The 14636-nt window shown below is 39.6% G+C and overlaps 1 protein-coding gene across 2 annotated transcripts; it reads left to right on the top strand.

Annotated features, from left to right (window-relative positions):
* Nucleotides 1-815: 815 nt before the first annotated feature.
* LOC129729570 (uncharacterized) lies at nt 816-13449 on the top strand. 2 transcript variants are annotated; one of them, XM_055688238.1, is made up of 5 exons: nt 816-944; nt 1388-1571; nt 11093-11257; nt 11333-11388; nt 11448-13449. In XM_055688238.1, exons 2-5 carry the CDS (start codon nt 1511-1513, stop codon nt 11589-11591), a joined length of 426 nt encoding a protein of 141 aa, XP_055544213.1. In that variant the 5' UTR covers nt 816-944; nt 1388-1510; the 3' UTR covers nt 11592-13449. The 2 variants fall into 2 exon arrangements, with proteins under 2 accessions (XP_055544213.1, XP_055544214.1); XM_055688239.1 differs by having other exon boundaries at nt 847-938.
* Nucleotides 13450-14636: the final 1187 nt, after the last annotated feature.

Below are 14636 nucleotides of genomic sequence, written 5' to 3'. Positions count from 1 at the left end.
AACCAACGTTGATTCCAGCTTGCACGTAGTTCATATTCAAGTTGTTTTGCTATAAGTTGGGCTGTCAAGATGTATGTATCGACATTGTCTTATTTTATTTGCATTTAGACGTTAATTAAAAGTTATTGAGAGGATGACGATTTCATTGAAGGGCAGAATGGATGCGGTTCGTATTGCCTGACAAGAGAATGTGCCACTATGTAAGTGTCTATATCGAGAACCAACATATGCTTGAAATGAAATCAGTTGTATTTTCATTTACTGACGCTTATTCAAAATCGATGGAAAAAATTATGAAGTATCTTACACTAATCGCTTTTCTTTATTTTTTTTAAATCAACCTCAACCATAAATTGCTGTTGGCAATGACAGCCTAGACTGCTGAGCCTTTTTTTTCTTTCCTATGGCTTTTGCACAACTAATTTCTTTGTAAGCTTAACTCCATGAGTTATTTTTTTGTTACTTCATAACATATAATTGATTATATGCTCAAAGGGAGCTTTTTTTTAGTAAATTGAAGTTTGTTTAACATACAACAAACAGTTTTTCGAAGTGATGTTATTCGTTATTTTGATAGGTAGGTTTTTTTTTTCAACTGAATATTATTTGTAACTTCTCGGTATACCGTTGAATTGTTATTTGAGATATAATGTAAATTTAACTTTGAAATTGTACTTTTGACAACCATCGCTGCCAGCGCATTATGGAACATGTGACTTTCCCATCCGCTAAATACGGATTGGCGCGCGTCTCCATTTGAGAATTGCTCTCGCCAAAGAGAACGCACAGAATAGAATCCACTCTCTGGTTTAAAACTCACGTTGTCCCCTCTGGAGCATCGAGTAGAATTCATTGCGCTTGGAGTTCACAGTCTTTCGCCGTCGGTCAGTCGATAGTCCTCATCGTGGATCATTTTCGAGTATTTTGTGTAGCAAATTGTACGGGTAATAGTCTTGCGTTATGCTTTTTTTTGGTTTTCAAACCATCATTTTTCATAAAACTGGCGCAGCAAACATCCACCCTTACTTTCTGTCCTAGTTTGGGAGCCAAGTGTGCTTGCTGGACAGGTCCGAAGGATTGGTGGGGGAGACACTCGCACACGGTTACACAATTTTTAGTGGTTGGAATCAGCATTTTCGCCTTTGCTCCCCACTATTGATTCGTGATATTCTGTGTGGCTGTTCGGTTTGCTGATTGCTGCTGTTAAGCCGTCCAGATTCCCCTAGCATTTTTCAATTTCCAGTTGTTAGTTAAAATACGCGTATGGTGTAACGTGTGCAGAATCGTGAATCTGGATATAATTGGAAAATTATTCATATCCCACTCAAAAGTCCCGACAGCAGTAGGGTGATAGCCGTGAATAATTCAGAAAACGTGTGATTTTTAGGTGAGCTCCCGTGTGTGAAAGTTTGATCCGAGCTGAGCTAGCAAGGTTTGTGAAGCCGATACCGGAAGTGTTCAGACAGTGTTGAGAAGCTAGACGGTGCTGCAGGCTCTTTTCCTACTCAATATGGCTGTGCAACAATCGATTATATTGGCTAGCGTTCTGCTGCTGTTTGTTGTGCATAGAGGTAAGAATGGAACTTTTCGTGTTACAGTTTCATTAGAGCCGTAATTTAGAAACGCTTTTTTGATAATATTCAACACTATTCTAGAGGTTTTTTAAAAGTAATTATGTCATAAGTTGTGGTTTCAATGTTCAGATTTCACATTGTACCTATATTACCAGTTCAACGTAAAGGACATCGTTATGTAAGAAGGGTGCTTTTTTATGTGTGATGGAGACAGACGGTCTGGTGCTAGGGAGTGGAACGGGCAGTGGGTAGTTCAATCGGTGAAAAGTGTACGCGCGATCGATATCCTGTCGGGTTCTTTTTGCATTTTGCTTTGGACTCTTATTCGGTGAGAGAAATTAGAGTGAGTCTATGGCCGTTTACATACTGGCGCGTTCTGCGTTGCGGAGACGATTCGCCTTGCTGTAAGTTAATATAGAGCACTAAGCAGAGCTATACATTAACCCACGGCAAGGCGAACCGTCTCCGCAACGCAGAACGCGCCAGTATGTCACTGGCCTATGAGTAGCGGTGTGAGAAAGTACACAAGAAGTTGACATGATTTTCGTTGGAAACGGATGGATGTTTTGCATGCTGCCCGCATACTCCGACCGAGCAGGAAATTTTCAAACGTAAACAGGCTTGATGACATCACAGCCAGATCAATTTCGCTTTGGACTGTTTAATTACAGATGTGTGGTAGTTTTATTTTCATAGTTCTGAAGGTGACTTTTTTGAAAAGGCTTTTCTTGATATTCCATATTACAGAAGCTTCGATGAGTAACTCGTCTCGTTCGAAATATGCACATGGTCGGGACATGTCTACTCGATTTTTGTAATAGGACCCATAATCAGTGCTGTGTCGTGCGAAATATGATGTGTTATTTAAAAAAGCCGCCGGTTTGGAGTTTGCATCTCACAAACTGTTCTTAGTTCGCCTTTAGAAATTTTCTATCAGAATTATTCATCATTTTTTACTTTAAAGTCTCGCAAATGATCCCAATACTTTCAAAATTTCCATTCATCAATTTCATGCAATAAATTTCATGATTTGAAAACAAATTACTCTCCTGATAGTATAATATACGAAGAAACATGAGAAATAATTTTTCAGCAGTATTTTCGAGAAGTCACCGATGTCAACTTGAGGAATTATTTACTTATCCTCAACACTAATCAATTCAACATTAATAACTCTGCAGTAATACAGTTTAGGTAACGACAATGTTTTTTCTCCTACCTTGTTACATAATATTTTCTCTGCGTGCTACATTGCATCTGTGATTATAACATTGTATTACATTATTATGGACCAACGACCTCTCCTAGGCTAATTGGAGCTTGACTCGCGATGATCTTGTCCCTGCAGACTATGTATGAACGCTTTTCACAGAGTTGTGTCATCCAGGGTGGACTGTTAGCGACTAGTGGTTTATATAATCACAGGATACAGGCGACCCATCCAGGAACGAATATTCGCCCAATTCTTGTGACTAGATAAATTTGTAACAAATCATCTAATACAAGTGTAGTAGCACAGCAGTATGAAATAAAAGCCGTTCTGATATGGAATTTCGCATGGCGATTAGATATGTTTCTATTGGAGTCTATGACTAGTATGCTCAAACAGCAAATATTTTTTAGCAATAATAATGTTCGAAGGAATCGATGATTAATACTGCTCACGTTTATACTCTTTAATTAACTTTATCTTACTGAACGTTTGTGTTAAACCATGTTTGATTTTCATCGAAAAGTACACTGGTGGCAAAACTAATATGTAAAATCCAGAAGACGACGCTAGTTTGTAAGCTGGTAAGCGAAATCTGGCCTCTTAAACGCTAAACTGTGAATTGCTGATTAGGTGCATCAATTATGCACTTGTAGTTAGAGTTTGGAGAAGCTTTTTAGAACACATGTTGCATTCAAACAACGTTCAGTTCTGAGGATACTGCCTGGAGTTTCACTCTTTAGAATACAAGTTTAGGTCAGATTTTCACCGATATGTTAAACGAAATATCCATTCTAGCTATTTTTAGATTAACGTTTGCATAAAAAATGAACTTTTTTTTATGGTGATAAAAAAATTTGAGACAGATAATTGAGTGTGATAAAATTCCCCCGTAAGGCTATTCTATTAGCTTATTTGCAAAACAATTCTACGCTCTTGCGAGCGGCCTTCCGACGGTTAACCGGAACATTCACCATGACGGACGAAAAAATGCGTGTAGATATGTTTGAGTTCTTTCTTAGTTATATTTATCAATTCCTCCTCAGTTTTCGCGGCAAAATTGTTGGAGTAGATCGTACGCTTCAGGTTTGCCCAAAAAGTCTCGATGAAACGTAGCTGAAGGACGTCGGGCGGAGAAGCCGGTACTACATCGATATTAAGCCGCTTCATCTGGTCCAACAATCGCTTCGATTAGCGGGTCGACGCCAGATTCGGCCAGAACATCGCGTCTTCGTCCTTATTGTTTTTCTTGATAAGCGACGCAATTTCCGGCAGGCACTTAATACTGTAAATTTCCCCATTCATGGCCAGTCCGGAGCAAAAGAAGATGATAAGCTGATTGTCAGCCACAGCAGCACCTTTTTGAAGAACTTGGTGTGTAAAATGAACTTTACCTCGGAGTCATTGCCATCCAGAGTAAGATAGGTCTCATCGTCCATCACCACCGTAACGACGTGATTCGCCGGAAAAATCGATTTGACCATCTAATTCAGTCGCTGCCGCTATGTCATTGTCTGCTGCTCCGAGACCAGTGAACGGGACTGAGAATTTCTGACATGTATGTCCATGTTCGCCAGGTACTTTTTCACTGTTTGGCTGGTTGCACCGACCTCCCAAGCCACGCACGCACCGCAGCGATGTAGTTTCTTTTCCCTCGGTCTTTTTCTTTAGTATCTATTGGAGCTTTTGCCGCCCGGAACCAGGTTTTCTTTCGATGCTCTGTTTATTGGCCAACAGTGCCAAGATGTTGTAGATAGGCGGGGGCCAAGCGTAGTTGGTAACGTCTCCGCCAACCACGCTCGACGCCTGTGTCATCCAGGGTGGACTGTTAGCGACTAGTGGTTTATATAATCACAGGATACAGGCGACCCATCCAGGAACGAATATTCGCCCAATTCTTGTGACTAGATAAATTTGTAACAAATCATCTAATACAAGTGTAGTAGCACAGCAGTATGAAATAAAAGCCGTTCTGATATGGAATTTCGCATGGCGATTAGATATGTTTCTATTGGAGTCTATGACTAGTATGCTCAAACAGCAAATATTTTTTAGCAATAATAATGTTCGAAGGAATCGATGATTAATACTGCTCACGTTTATACTCTTTAATTAACTTTATCTTACTGAACGTTTGTGTTAAACCATGTTTGATTTTCATCGAAAAGTACACTGGTGGCAAAACTAATATGTAAAATCCAGAAGACGACGCTAGTTTGTAAGCTGGTAAGCGAAATTTGGCCTCTTAAACGCTAAACTGTGAATTGCTGATTAGGTGCATCAATTATGCACTTGTAGTTAGAGTTTGGAGAAGCTTTTTAGAACACATGTTGCATTCAAACAACAAGTTTAGGTCAGATTTTCACCGATATGTTAAACGAAATATCCATTCTAGCTATTTTTAGATTAACGTTTGCATAAAAAATGAACTTTTTTTTATGGTGATAAAAAAATTTGAGACAGATAATTGAGTGTGATAAAATTCCCCCGTAAGGCTATTCTATTAGCTTATTTGCAAAACAATTCTACGCTCTTGCGAGTGGCCTTCCGACGGTTAACCGGAACATTCACCATGACGGACGAAAAAATGCGTGTAGATATGCTTGAGTTCTTTCTTAGTTATATTTATCAATTCCTCCTCAGTTTTCGCGGCAAAATTGTTGGAGTAGATCGTACGCTTCAGGTATGCCCAAAAAGTCTCGATGAAACGTAGCTGAAGGACGTTGGGCGGAGAAGCCGGTACTACATCGATATTAAGCCGCTTCATCTGGTCCAACAATCGCTTCGATTAGCGGGTCGACGCCAGATTCGGCCAGAACATCGCGTCTTCGTCCTTATTGTTTTTCTTGATAAGCGACGCAATTTCCGGCAGGCACTTAATACTGTAAATTTCCCCATTCATGGTCAGTCCGGAGCAAAAGAAGATGATAAGCTGATTGTCAGCCACAGCAGCACCTTTTTGAAGAACTTGGTGTGTAAAATGAACTTTACCTCGGAGTCATTGCCATCCAGAGTAAGATAGGTCTCATCGTCCATCACCACCGTAACGACGTGATTCGCCGGAAAAATCGATTTGACCATCTAATTCAGTCGCTGCCGCTATGTCATTGTCTGCTACTCCGAGACCAGTGAACGGGACTGAGGATTTCTGACATGTATGTCCATGTTCGCCAGGTACTTTTTCACTGTTTGGCTGGTTGCACCGACCTCCCAAGCCACGCACGCAGCGCAGCGATGTAGTTTCTTTTCCCTCGGTCTTTTTCTTTAGTATCTATTGGAGCTTTTGCCGCCCGGAACCAGGTTTTCTTTCGATGCTCTGTTTATTGGCCAACAGTGCCAAGATGTTGTAGATAGGCGGGGGCCAAGCGTAGTTGGTAACGTCTCCGCCAACCACGCTCGACGCCTGGGTTCGAATCCCAACGCCGACATAAGTGTCGATGATTGTGGGGTGGCGTGATCCACTCACAACCAACCCAAGTGGTCTAGGTTCAATCCTAGCCGACACCGGGAGATTTTCTGAGGCGAAAAATCTCTAGAATCACGCCTTCCATCGCATGAGGAAGTCCGCCGTTGGCGCCGATCCGTTGGCGCCGATCCGGGAGCCGTTGGCGCCGATCCGTTAATAAGCGGGTCGTAAGTTAGGATCCTGGGTGGAGTCGCCTCCTCGGGCGTCGGTGATTGGCACAAACAACAGTGGCGGAACTAGACCTACGAAAAACAAGCGAGAATAAAAAAAAAGATGTTGTAGATGCCGGAACGAGCGTATCCGGCGTTCACAGAGTGCCGCACGATGTCCGTTTTTGACGCGGCGGGGTACCGTTCTTTGAACGCGCCAACTTCACCGCAGTAGCTCCAATGTTTCCGCTAACACGGTTAAAGTTCGACCGATAGAGCTGTCATTTTTTTCTGCTGACTCATGGGTTACTATGATTGATGCGCTTTTGGAGTTATCGTGTAAACCAGCGGTTCTTAACCTTTTTTTGTCCGCGTACCCCTTGGCAATATTTTTCTAATCAATTTAACACCCTGGCTTGGAATGTTCTCGCAGAGTGGGAGAGAGTATTGGTAGATCATATTGTGGTAGTCTATTTGAGGTTTTAAATTAAACTATGATTTGTTTATTGCTACAGTCACATTTTAAGAGCAAGTTTGAGCAGCAAATGAAGTATTACAAAAAGTATTTACTTTGTCCGCCATTACTGATTTTTCTATCGCGTACACCCTGAAGGCTTCTGCGTACCCCTAGGGGTACGAGTACCCCAGGTTGAGAACCGCTGGTGTAAACCACAAAAGCAGCGTTCAACAAAAGGGGAAGAAAATTGAGCTTGCTTTTTTCCACTTTTTCAAGGCCCTCAAGTATGAATCTCCAACTTCCCTCATTGTTTTATTTTGGTCCACAAAAGTAAATTTAACTGAGGTTGTGTTTGAGACACTATGGTAAGGCAACGTGGTAATCTTCAGCCATAATTGAGTTTTTTTGTGAACATGATGTTGAAACGAAGAATTACTATGCGAACTCTTATGTAAGTTGACGCGTTTTTGTAATAGCTAAGAAAAGCAAAACCTTGGTTCTACATTCCGATTCGGAACTTGACCTTCTGTTTACTATGCACAGACTTCGCAGCCAGTATACAGGACAATTGCGGGGCTAGCGCGACGATCCTACTGACACTAACAGTCTCTCCCGAGTCCGGACTCGAACCTACGACGACTGGCTTCTTAGGCCAGCATCGTACCTCGAGACCAGCTGGGGAGGCTTTTTGTAATAGCTAGGGATACCAAAGTTCATAAGAATGGTTGAAGAGTTATAATCTTTTATTTTTTCCGGTTTGAGCTTTTGGACTTTTTACTTTTGGTCGACCAATGTAATATTGAAGGTTGCTGATACACAGTGGATGATAGAGAACCTCTTCACCGTTAAAAGAAAAAGTGTGAGCAAAGCTACGACTGCGAAATTCACAAAGAACTAGATAAAGCTGCCTGTTACTTTACTTGCAATGTTGTATTTAAGAGTGATCGCAAGTTATAAGTTCGAAGCAAACTTTTTCGTTTCAATAATTCATTGAATGATAGACGCTAAGATTACAATAGCCTATCTTGTATCAATATTTTTGTGTAAATAACTGTTATCCAACACTTATAAAATAACTCTCTGGAAATAATGTGGTTGCCCTGAAAAGATTCAAAATAACTTTCGGGGTCGATTTACAGCCTCTGCATATCAACTCGGTTGCTGAAATACTCATATTAGATAAAAATTGGGTTGTTATCGGGTGAATAAAACATTGGTTTGTTTATCAAGATGGCTGTTGCAAGATAAGTGATTTCCAGTTGTTTCATACATTTTGGACACGACTATCTTCACGACGCACGGTTGCTCATAAAACTGTGACTATTACAATGGGCCACAAAAGCTAAAACGAATGCTGCCCTAGAGCTCGAAATAGCTGTCCTAGAAAGACTACAGCCTATTAGCCATTTCTGTGAATTTTGGTGCCCCTAGCCATCACCAAAACGCGTCAACTTGAATGAGAGTTCGCATAGTAATTGCTTACCGGGTTCGTCCCTTTAACGTTATATTTATGAGGAAACTTATTCAATTCACTGAAAAAATGCTGGTGGCTGTAAGCACCAAAATTCACAGGAATGGTTAAAAACCTGTAATCTTTCATTTGTTTCTAATTTGAGCTTTCTTGGGGTTTCCAGAAACCAGAGATCACCGTCACGGATTTTCAAATGGCATTTAGGGTCGTTTTCTGGCCTCTGCATCATTCCGATTACGTTAATACTAATATTAGGTGGTATGTGGTAAATTTAACCTGTTTTCCGATAACCGGGATTTGAAATTTGATCGGTCTAAATCTGCGTTCAGAACAAAGATCTGAATTTTTCAATTGTATAATAGTTAGAATCATACAATCATAATTTTCCGCATTTTAGTGGACGCATAGCTGATTGTCCAATCGACTGCCCCAGGAAATCCACTGAAAACTATCTGATTTATGAACATTTGAAGTAGAACAATTTTTGTGACGCTCTCGATGTTTTCGGTATTTCAGAATGTTGCTGTAAGATGTAATTCTACGTCTAAAGAGTGCGATGTTTTTGAAAAAAAAAAAAAAAACACTCTTAAGCATAGTTTACAGTTCCAAGCGAAGTGAAAAATTTGACAAGTGAAAAAGCGTAAATTTTCGCTTACGGAATCTGTCGTGAAAACCCGTTCGTGGAACACGCAGGTATTTCACCAGCCTGCAGTGTACAGTTCAAGTGAAGCGAAATTCAAGAGTTTACACTCCGAGCGAAGTGAAAATTGGCTGTAACTGACAAAATAGAAATGCACGCAAGTTTTCGCTTGCTACTGCTTTATTTACTAGCGTTTGCATGCGTGAAAAAATAAACCCAAGTGAAAAAGATGAGATCCACAACCTTCGATTTCGCTGGATCGAATTTGTTTACAGTTCCAAGCGAAGTGAAATTTTTGCAGGTTGCATTTTTCACGGGCGTGAAAAAATGAACATTTTGTATGAAATTTTCACTTCGCTTGGAACTCTAAATAGGGCTTTAAGGTGAAACTGTGTCGAAACTACAAATACAAACTACAAACTTGGAAACACCACGTAGTAGACTTCGAATTTTCACAAGAATACCATTCGGAAATAATTAATGCATTCCCTGTGAAAACGCTATTTTTCCTGCCTGTGAAAATTCGAAGTCGACCACGGGTTGGCTCGCCATTTGTGGGCTCCAATACAGTTTCACCTTAAAAGACATCAGTCCCATGTGCATAAACATTAGAAGAGATGGTAGTTTATTAAAGATTTGTTTTTTTAAACGTTTTATCCTGTGAAATAATTCATTATCATCATACTAGAAATTTTTCCATGCTATAGGAAATCAAGGATGGGAAATTTAAAGGGAGCCTTGTTTCGTCTACTTTTCAAATTGATTGGTTTGGTTTTTTTTTGCCAACTTACCACAAGTCAAATTAGCGATTATCGATAAGCAAAAAATTCTCTGATGTTTAGTGATTAGCATGAGCGATTAGCGACAATATCTACTTCGTTTGTTAACCTATCAATAAGCGGCGCTGTATATTTGGTTAATGTATCTCACCACCGATGTAGTGCTCTATTATTTTTTTTTAATTTCTTCACAAAAACCGTCAAAGAAAACAGTAACAGCTGATAAGAAATTTTTTTAATAGAATACTTATTAGGTTCCAATATACGATGAATTCTACTGGTATGAAAAGTAAAAGATGAAATGATTGGTATAAGAAATGAAGGTCATTTTCGCGATGCTCCGGTTGAAACAAAAACCATTTCTTTTGCTTTTCAAAACCCATCTAATGGCTACCGACATAAATGGAAGTAAACCGGAGATTATGGTGAGGAAATTAATTGAAAGGCCGGACGATCGAAGAATATATGTTTAGAATAGCAAGTGAAGTAGGCTGTGTGGAAGGTTAGTCACAGTTAATCGATGACTAAACAGCACTCGAATCGTTACTGTTCCCGACCATCATATGGGAGATGTTGCCAGTGCACTTGTAATATACACAACACCTGCAGAATTATCCAATGAATCTGATGAATAACAAGCATCCAGCCTTTGCTTGCAAATTCCAATCTTACAAGACATTGTGGTTTATTGATGAAACTGGTCAATCAGTTTGTGTTTGTCGGTGATTCCAGTAGGTCGCGTCGTTTTAAATCATTTATTTATTTCAATCGTTGTGCGCCTGCGGTTGATCGAGCTGCGCCGAGTTTAACTGCGAGAGAATGTAGGATAAATATACTTAGTTTTGGTCCGTCAAAGAAACACTGTTTTAGTGTGTTAACATTTATGCATTAGTCGCTGGTCGGAGATACGGCCATTCACATTTATTATTCACCCTTCGTCCAGCAATAAACGGCTTGTTTGTGTATGGTTTGGCAACGTGACGCGATGAGTTCTGTTCGTTTTCCAGCTCAATTGATTTATTTCTTGCGAAAACATGAAAATGTGGAACAAATGTTACCCATGTCTGTTTTGAAGTATTTTCGTTAAAGTAAAATAAGTTTTTGGATTCCTTCAGATACACATTTAGTTTACGTACACTGGCGAAACTATCTTAATGTAAGACACTGATAATGTCGGTGGCTCATGAACATTGTGAGGTTGATTCAAAACTGACGCAAACTTTAAAAAAGTGTAACAAAAGATTTCGAACGATTGAAGTTTAATTACGAAAAGTTAGATAGGTTGCGAATTCTTAATTCATTTCACGACTACTAGTGAATGCTTTCTGATGTAACTTCTCCAACAGGTGATGCCATCAAATGCTACGTATGCAATAGCGCTGAAGACTCCCAATGCTCGTACGATGTACCGCCGACGGACATGCAGACGGACTGTGACACCTACAAGGATGGAAACAAATATACTTTCTGCCGGAAGATCATTCAGTCCATCGAGTTCTCCGTTAACAATCGTAAGTAGTTTTCGACTTATAAAGCATCCTGGATTGAAATTGACCAATCGATTTTCGTTTGTCTTTTACTCACAGTTCCTCCGGATACGAGAGTCATCCGTGGTTGCGGTTGGGATGAATCCACCTACAAGGTCTCTACCGATGTTCGCATAGTAACTTATTGATTGTAAGTGTATAATTTTATTTTTAGGGTAAGTGCTATCAGCGTTCGGGCTTCGGAGGACGCCAAGAGGTATGTGCCTGCTTCGAGGACAACTGCAACAGTGCCTCATCGCTGCAAGCTACCCTGGGACTGTTGCTGGCCGCAGCAATTGCATTCTTAGTTCGAGCTTAATCCTACTGTGTGTAGAACCGAAGGTTTTAATTGTGAGGAAAAAATCACCACGTCGCTTATATATTTTTATTTCCATTGGACTTACACAAGCAGACTGCGGTAATATGAACTAGAACGAAATAATGATAAAAAAATACAATAACGCGTCTTAGAACAGGCAAGTCGGCGAAGATTTAAAAGAACACTCGCTGCCAGCGACGAATATAATGTTGAATAGTCAATAGATTTAATTTTTAAATTATATTTTCAATATCAACAGGTATATACATAGGTACAAAACACATTGCTATATTTATGTAATTGCAGAATGCTTTTCGTAAAAGCTGCGTTATTCCCGCAAATTGACGGTTCAAACTTTTCTAGATGATATGAATGATTAAAGGAAAACCATGGGATAATTTGGTGTAACTGTTGAACAAACGGTTTGTTTCCGTCCTAGGAAAACAAATTCCAATCATGACCATACTTTGTGAAAGTTTGTTCCTTCATTGATGCGTGGAATGGTAGTCGAATGCAATGATGATTAAGTTATATCAGCATCAAATATGCGTAGAAGCATTTGTTTGTAAATATGTGTTACGTTATTGTATGAAAGCGATCGGTTTAGTCGTAGTGATAATTGCAGTTTTAATATTTCGATAACTTTTCGGAGCAAGTTTCCTTTTTCGATCATTTTGTCACATTGGACTTTGATGAAACAAATATTTACTGACTTTATCGCGAAAGGGAAATTAGAGGAAAATGAATTTTCTTGTTTTGGTTTCCAAGTGTTTCAAATTTTGTAATTTTTCGATATCGGAAACCCTTACGGGGTCTTCTAACCTACCTATGCTGCAATTCATGTGGATTGCCTGTGTTGTGGATAAACTAAAACTAACAAGAAACATTCGCTTATTGTAGAGTTTACATGTTGCCGTCAATAAATAAAAAAAAAATCAAATAGGTTATAGGAAGCTAAGAGAATTCGGAGCTAAGGGTTTCTGTTAGAGGCTGATCGTGGAAGGATGCGAGTTTACCATGCCTTTGGTACGCTGGCCAGTGAACACTTCCTTCTACCAGTCGTTTCACCGCCCTAGTAAAAACAAGAGAAACTACATGTACGAAGAAGTTAGTTAGTGAGCTCCCATTTAATATAATAAAACTATATTTTCTAATATCACAAATAGAAAAGTTTATCGTTTGTATCTTTTTACGCGAAAATAGAGAGTGTTGCTAGCGCAGCGAAGCACCACTGTCATTAAATTGATCGAATTATTTTTTTTTTTTCAAATAACAAAACAGAAAATAATTAGAGTTTTAAGAAACACCGAATGTTATTTAAGAGAAAATAAAACAAACGAAAAATATACTGCTTTATACGCTGATGAAATCGAACTTATAAGGTAGAGAAGTGTTAGTAATCAATAAATTGTTTAAAAACAAAACCATGAAAGCAAAAAAATAATACAACCTTGTAGTGTTCAGCTATAGAAACAGTTAGCCTTCGATGAATGATCGTTCATGGATTCAAGTTAAGATAACTCAGCTCCAAATTGTTCCCGTGGTTGCTTGAACAACTTTTTTTTTTTTCAACTCACGTCAACAGTAGCTTTCAACAGTAAAGTGCAGTTCAAGAAACATTGAAGCGATAGTTAGACTGCTTTCCTAGAATGAGCATAATTATTGGTCGATCCTGGTAGTTAATCGGCATCGGGAAGTTTTGTTCAATTTTTTAACACGATAAATGGAACAGGATAGCATGCGAAAAGCTTTTAAATATTTGAACAGAAACGAATGAATAATCACACAATAGGAACGGTCAAAGAAACTATTTAGGAAGAAATAAATAAAAAAAACATGTTTGGGTCCTCGAAGTAAACAGTCTACAGTCGCATTCGATCGAGAGAAATTCCTTGATGTAGATGTGGCCATGGTCAGTGCCATCAGCAACCAGCTGAGTAGGCACAAATTGTTCTGTCGTCTAGATTTGAGCTGCTGCTCTAGACGTTGCAGATAAATCAGCTGTAATTTGGAATTTGCCACCTCTGAGAGCCGTTGCGTGTCAAGCGTAACCGGAAACAGTTGATTGAATGAAAGCGGTTAAGGATTAGCTCATGCAAATATGTTCAAAAGTTCAGTCGTTTACCTATGCGAATGTTTACCGATTGGGGGGAATGACGTTGAGTGACGTTCTCCGTTTCATTCTATGTGAGTATGGTCGTAATTCAATTTGTGCTAATCATAGATAACGCTGATGCTGGTTGTTGACCTTGACTACGATTTAGGGGCAATACAGAGACTGTGCCGTATGCTGCGGGACAGTGCGCCATCCAGTTGATGCAATTGGGGTAATTGCAGGGCTACTTGTGACAAGAATCTACAGGTTAGGGTTAGCGTAGCGTAGATTCATAGTTTGAGATGAATCTTCGACACCGGTAAAGTTAACCACTTGTTCACAGTGTGAGGAAGGAGTATATCAATAAAGTGCACATAATCGCTGTCCTAGGGGTCAGGTTAATAAACTTTTTGCGAAACAAAGAAATAATTGTATTGTATGTTTTTGTTGAAAAATATTTCGATACCATAATCAATTGTATGCCATCCCGGATCAATTGCGACCCCAAGAGATCCCTAAGATTTTTTCCAATAAGTTTAAACATGTTAGTTATGATAAAAGGTTTTACACTGACGGATTTAATCTAGATGAGTCCACTGGCTTCGGTGTTTTCCACGAAAATTTTACCGCCTCCTACAAACTCGATGCTCCTGCTTCCGTGTACGTCGCAGAACTTGCTGCTATTCAGTACTCTCTTGGAATCATCGAAACCCTACCCACAGACCACTACTTCATCTTCACAGACAGTCTCAGTGCCATTGAGGCTCTGCGATCGATGAAGCCTGTGAAGCACACCCCGTATTTCCTGGGGAAAATACGGTGGTTTTTAAGTGCTTTAACAGATAAAAATTACCGGGTTACCTTAGCGTGGGTCCCTTCTCATTGCTCGATTCCGGGTAACGAAAAGGCTGACTCTTTAGCTAAGGTGGGTGCTATTGACGGCGATATTT

Source organism: Wyeomyia smithii, chromosome 3 (genome assembly GCF_029784165.1).
Source record: "Wyeomyia smithii strain HCP4-BCI-WySm-NY-G18 chromosome 3, ASM2978416v1, whole genome shotgun sequence".
Classification (NCBI taxonomy): domain Eukaryota; kingdom Metazoa; phylum Arthropoda; class Insecta; order Diptera; family Culicidae; genus Wyeomyia; species Wyeomyia smithii.
Note: the sequence above shows the minus strand (reverse complement) of the source record. Positions and strands in the feature narration are given on the sequence as shown.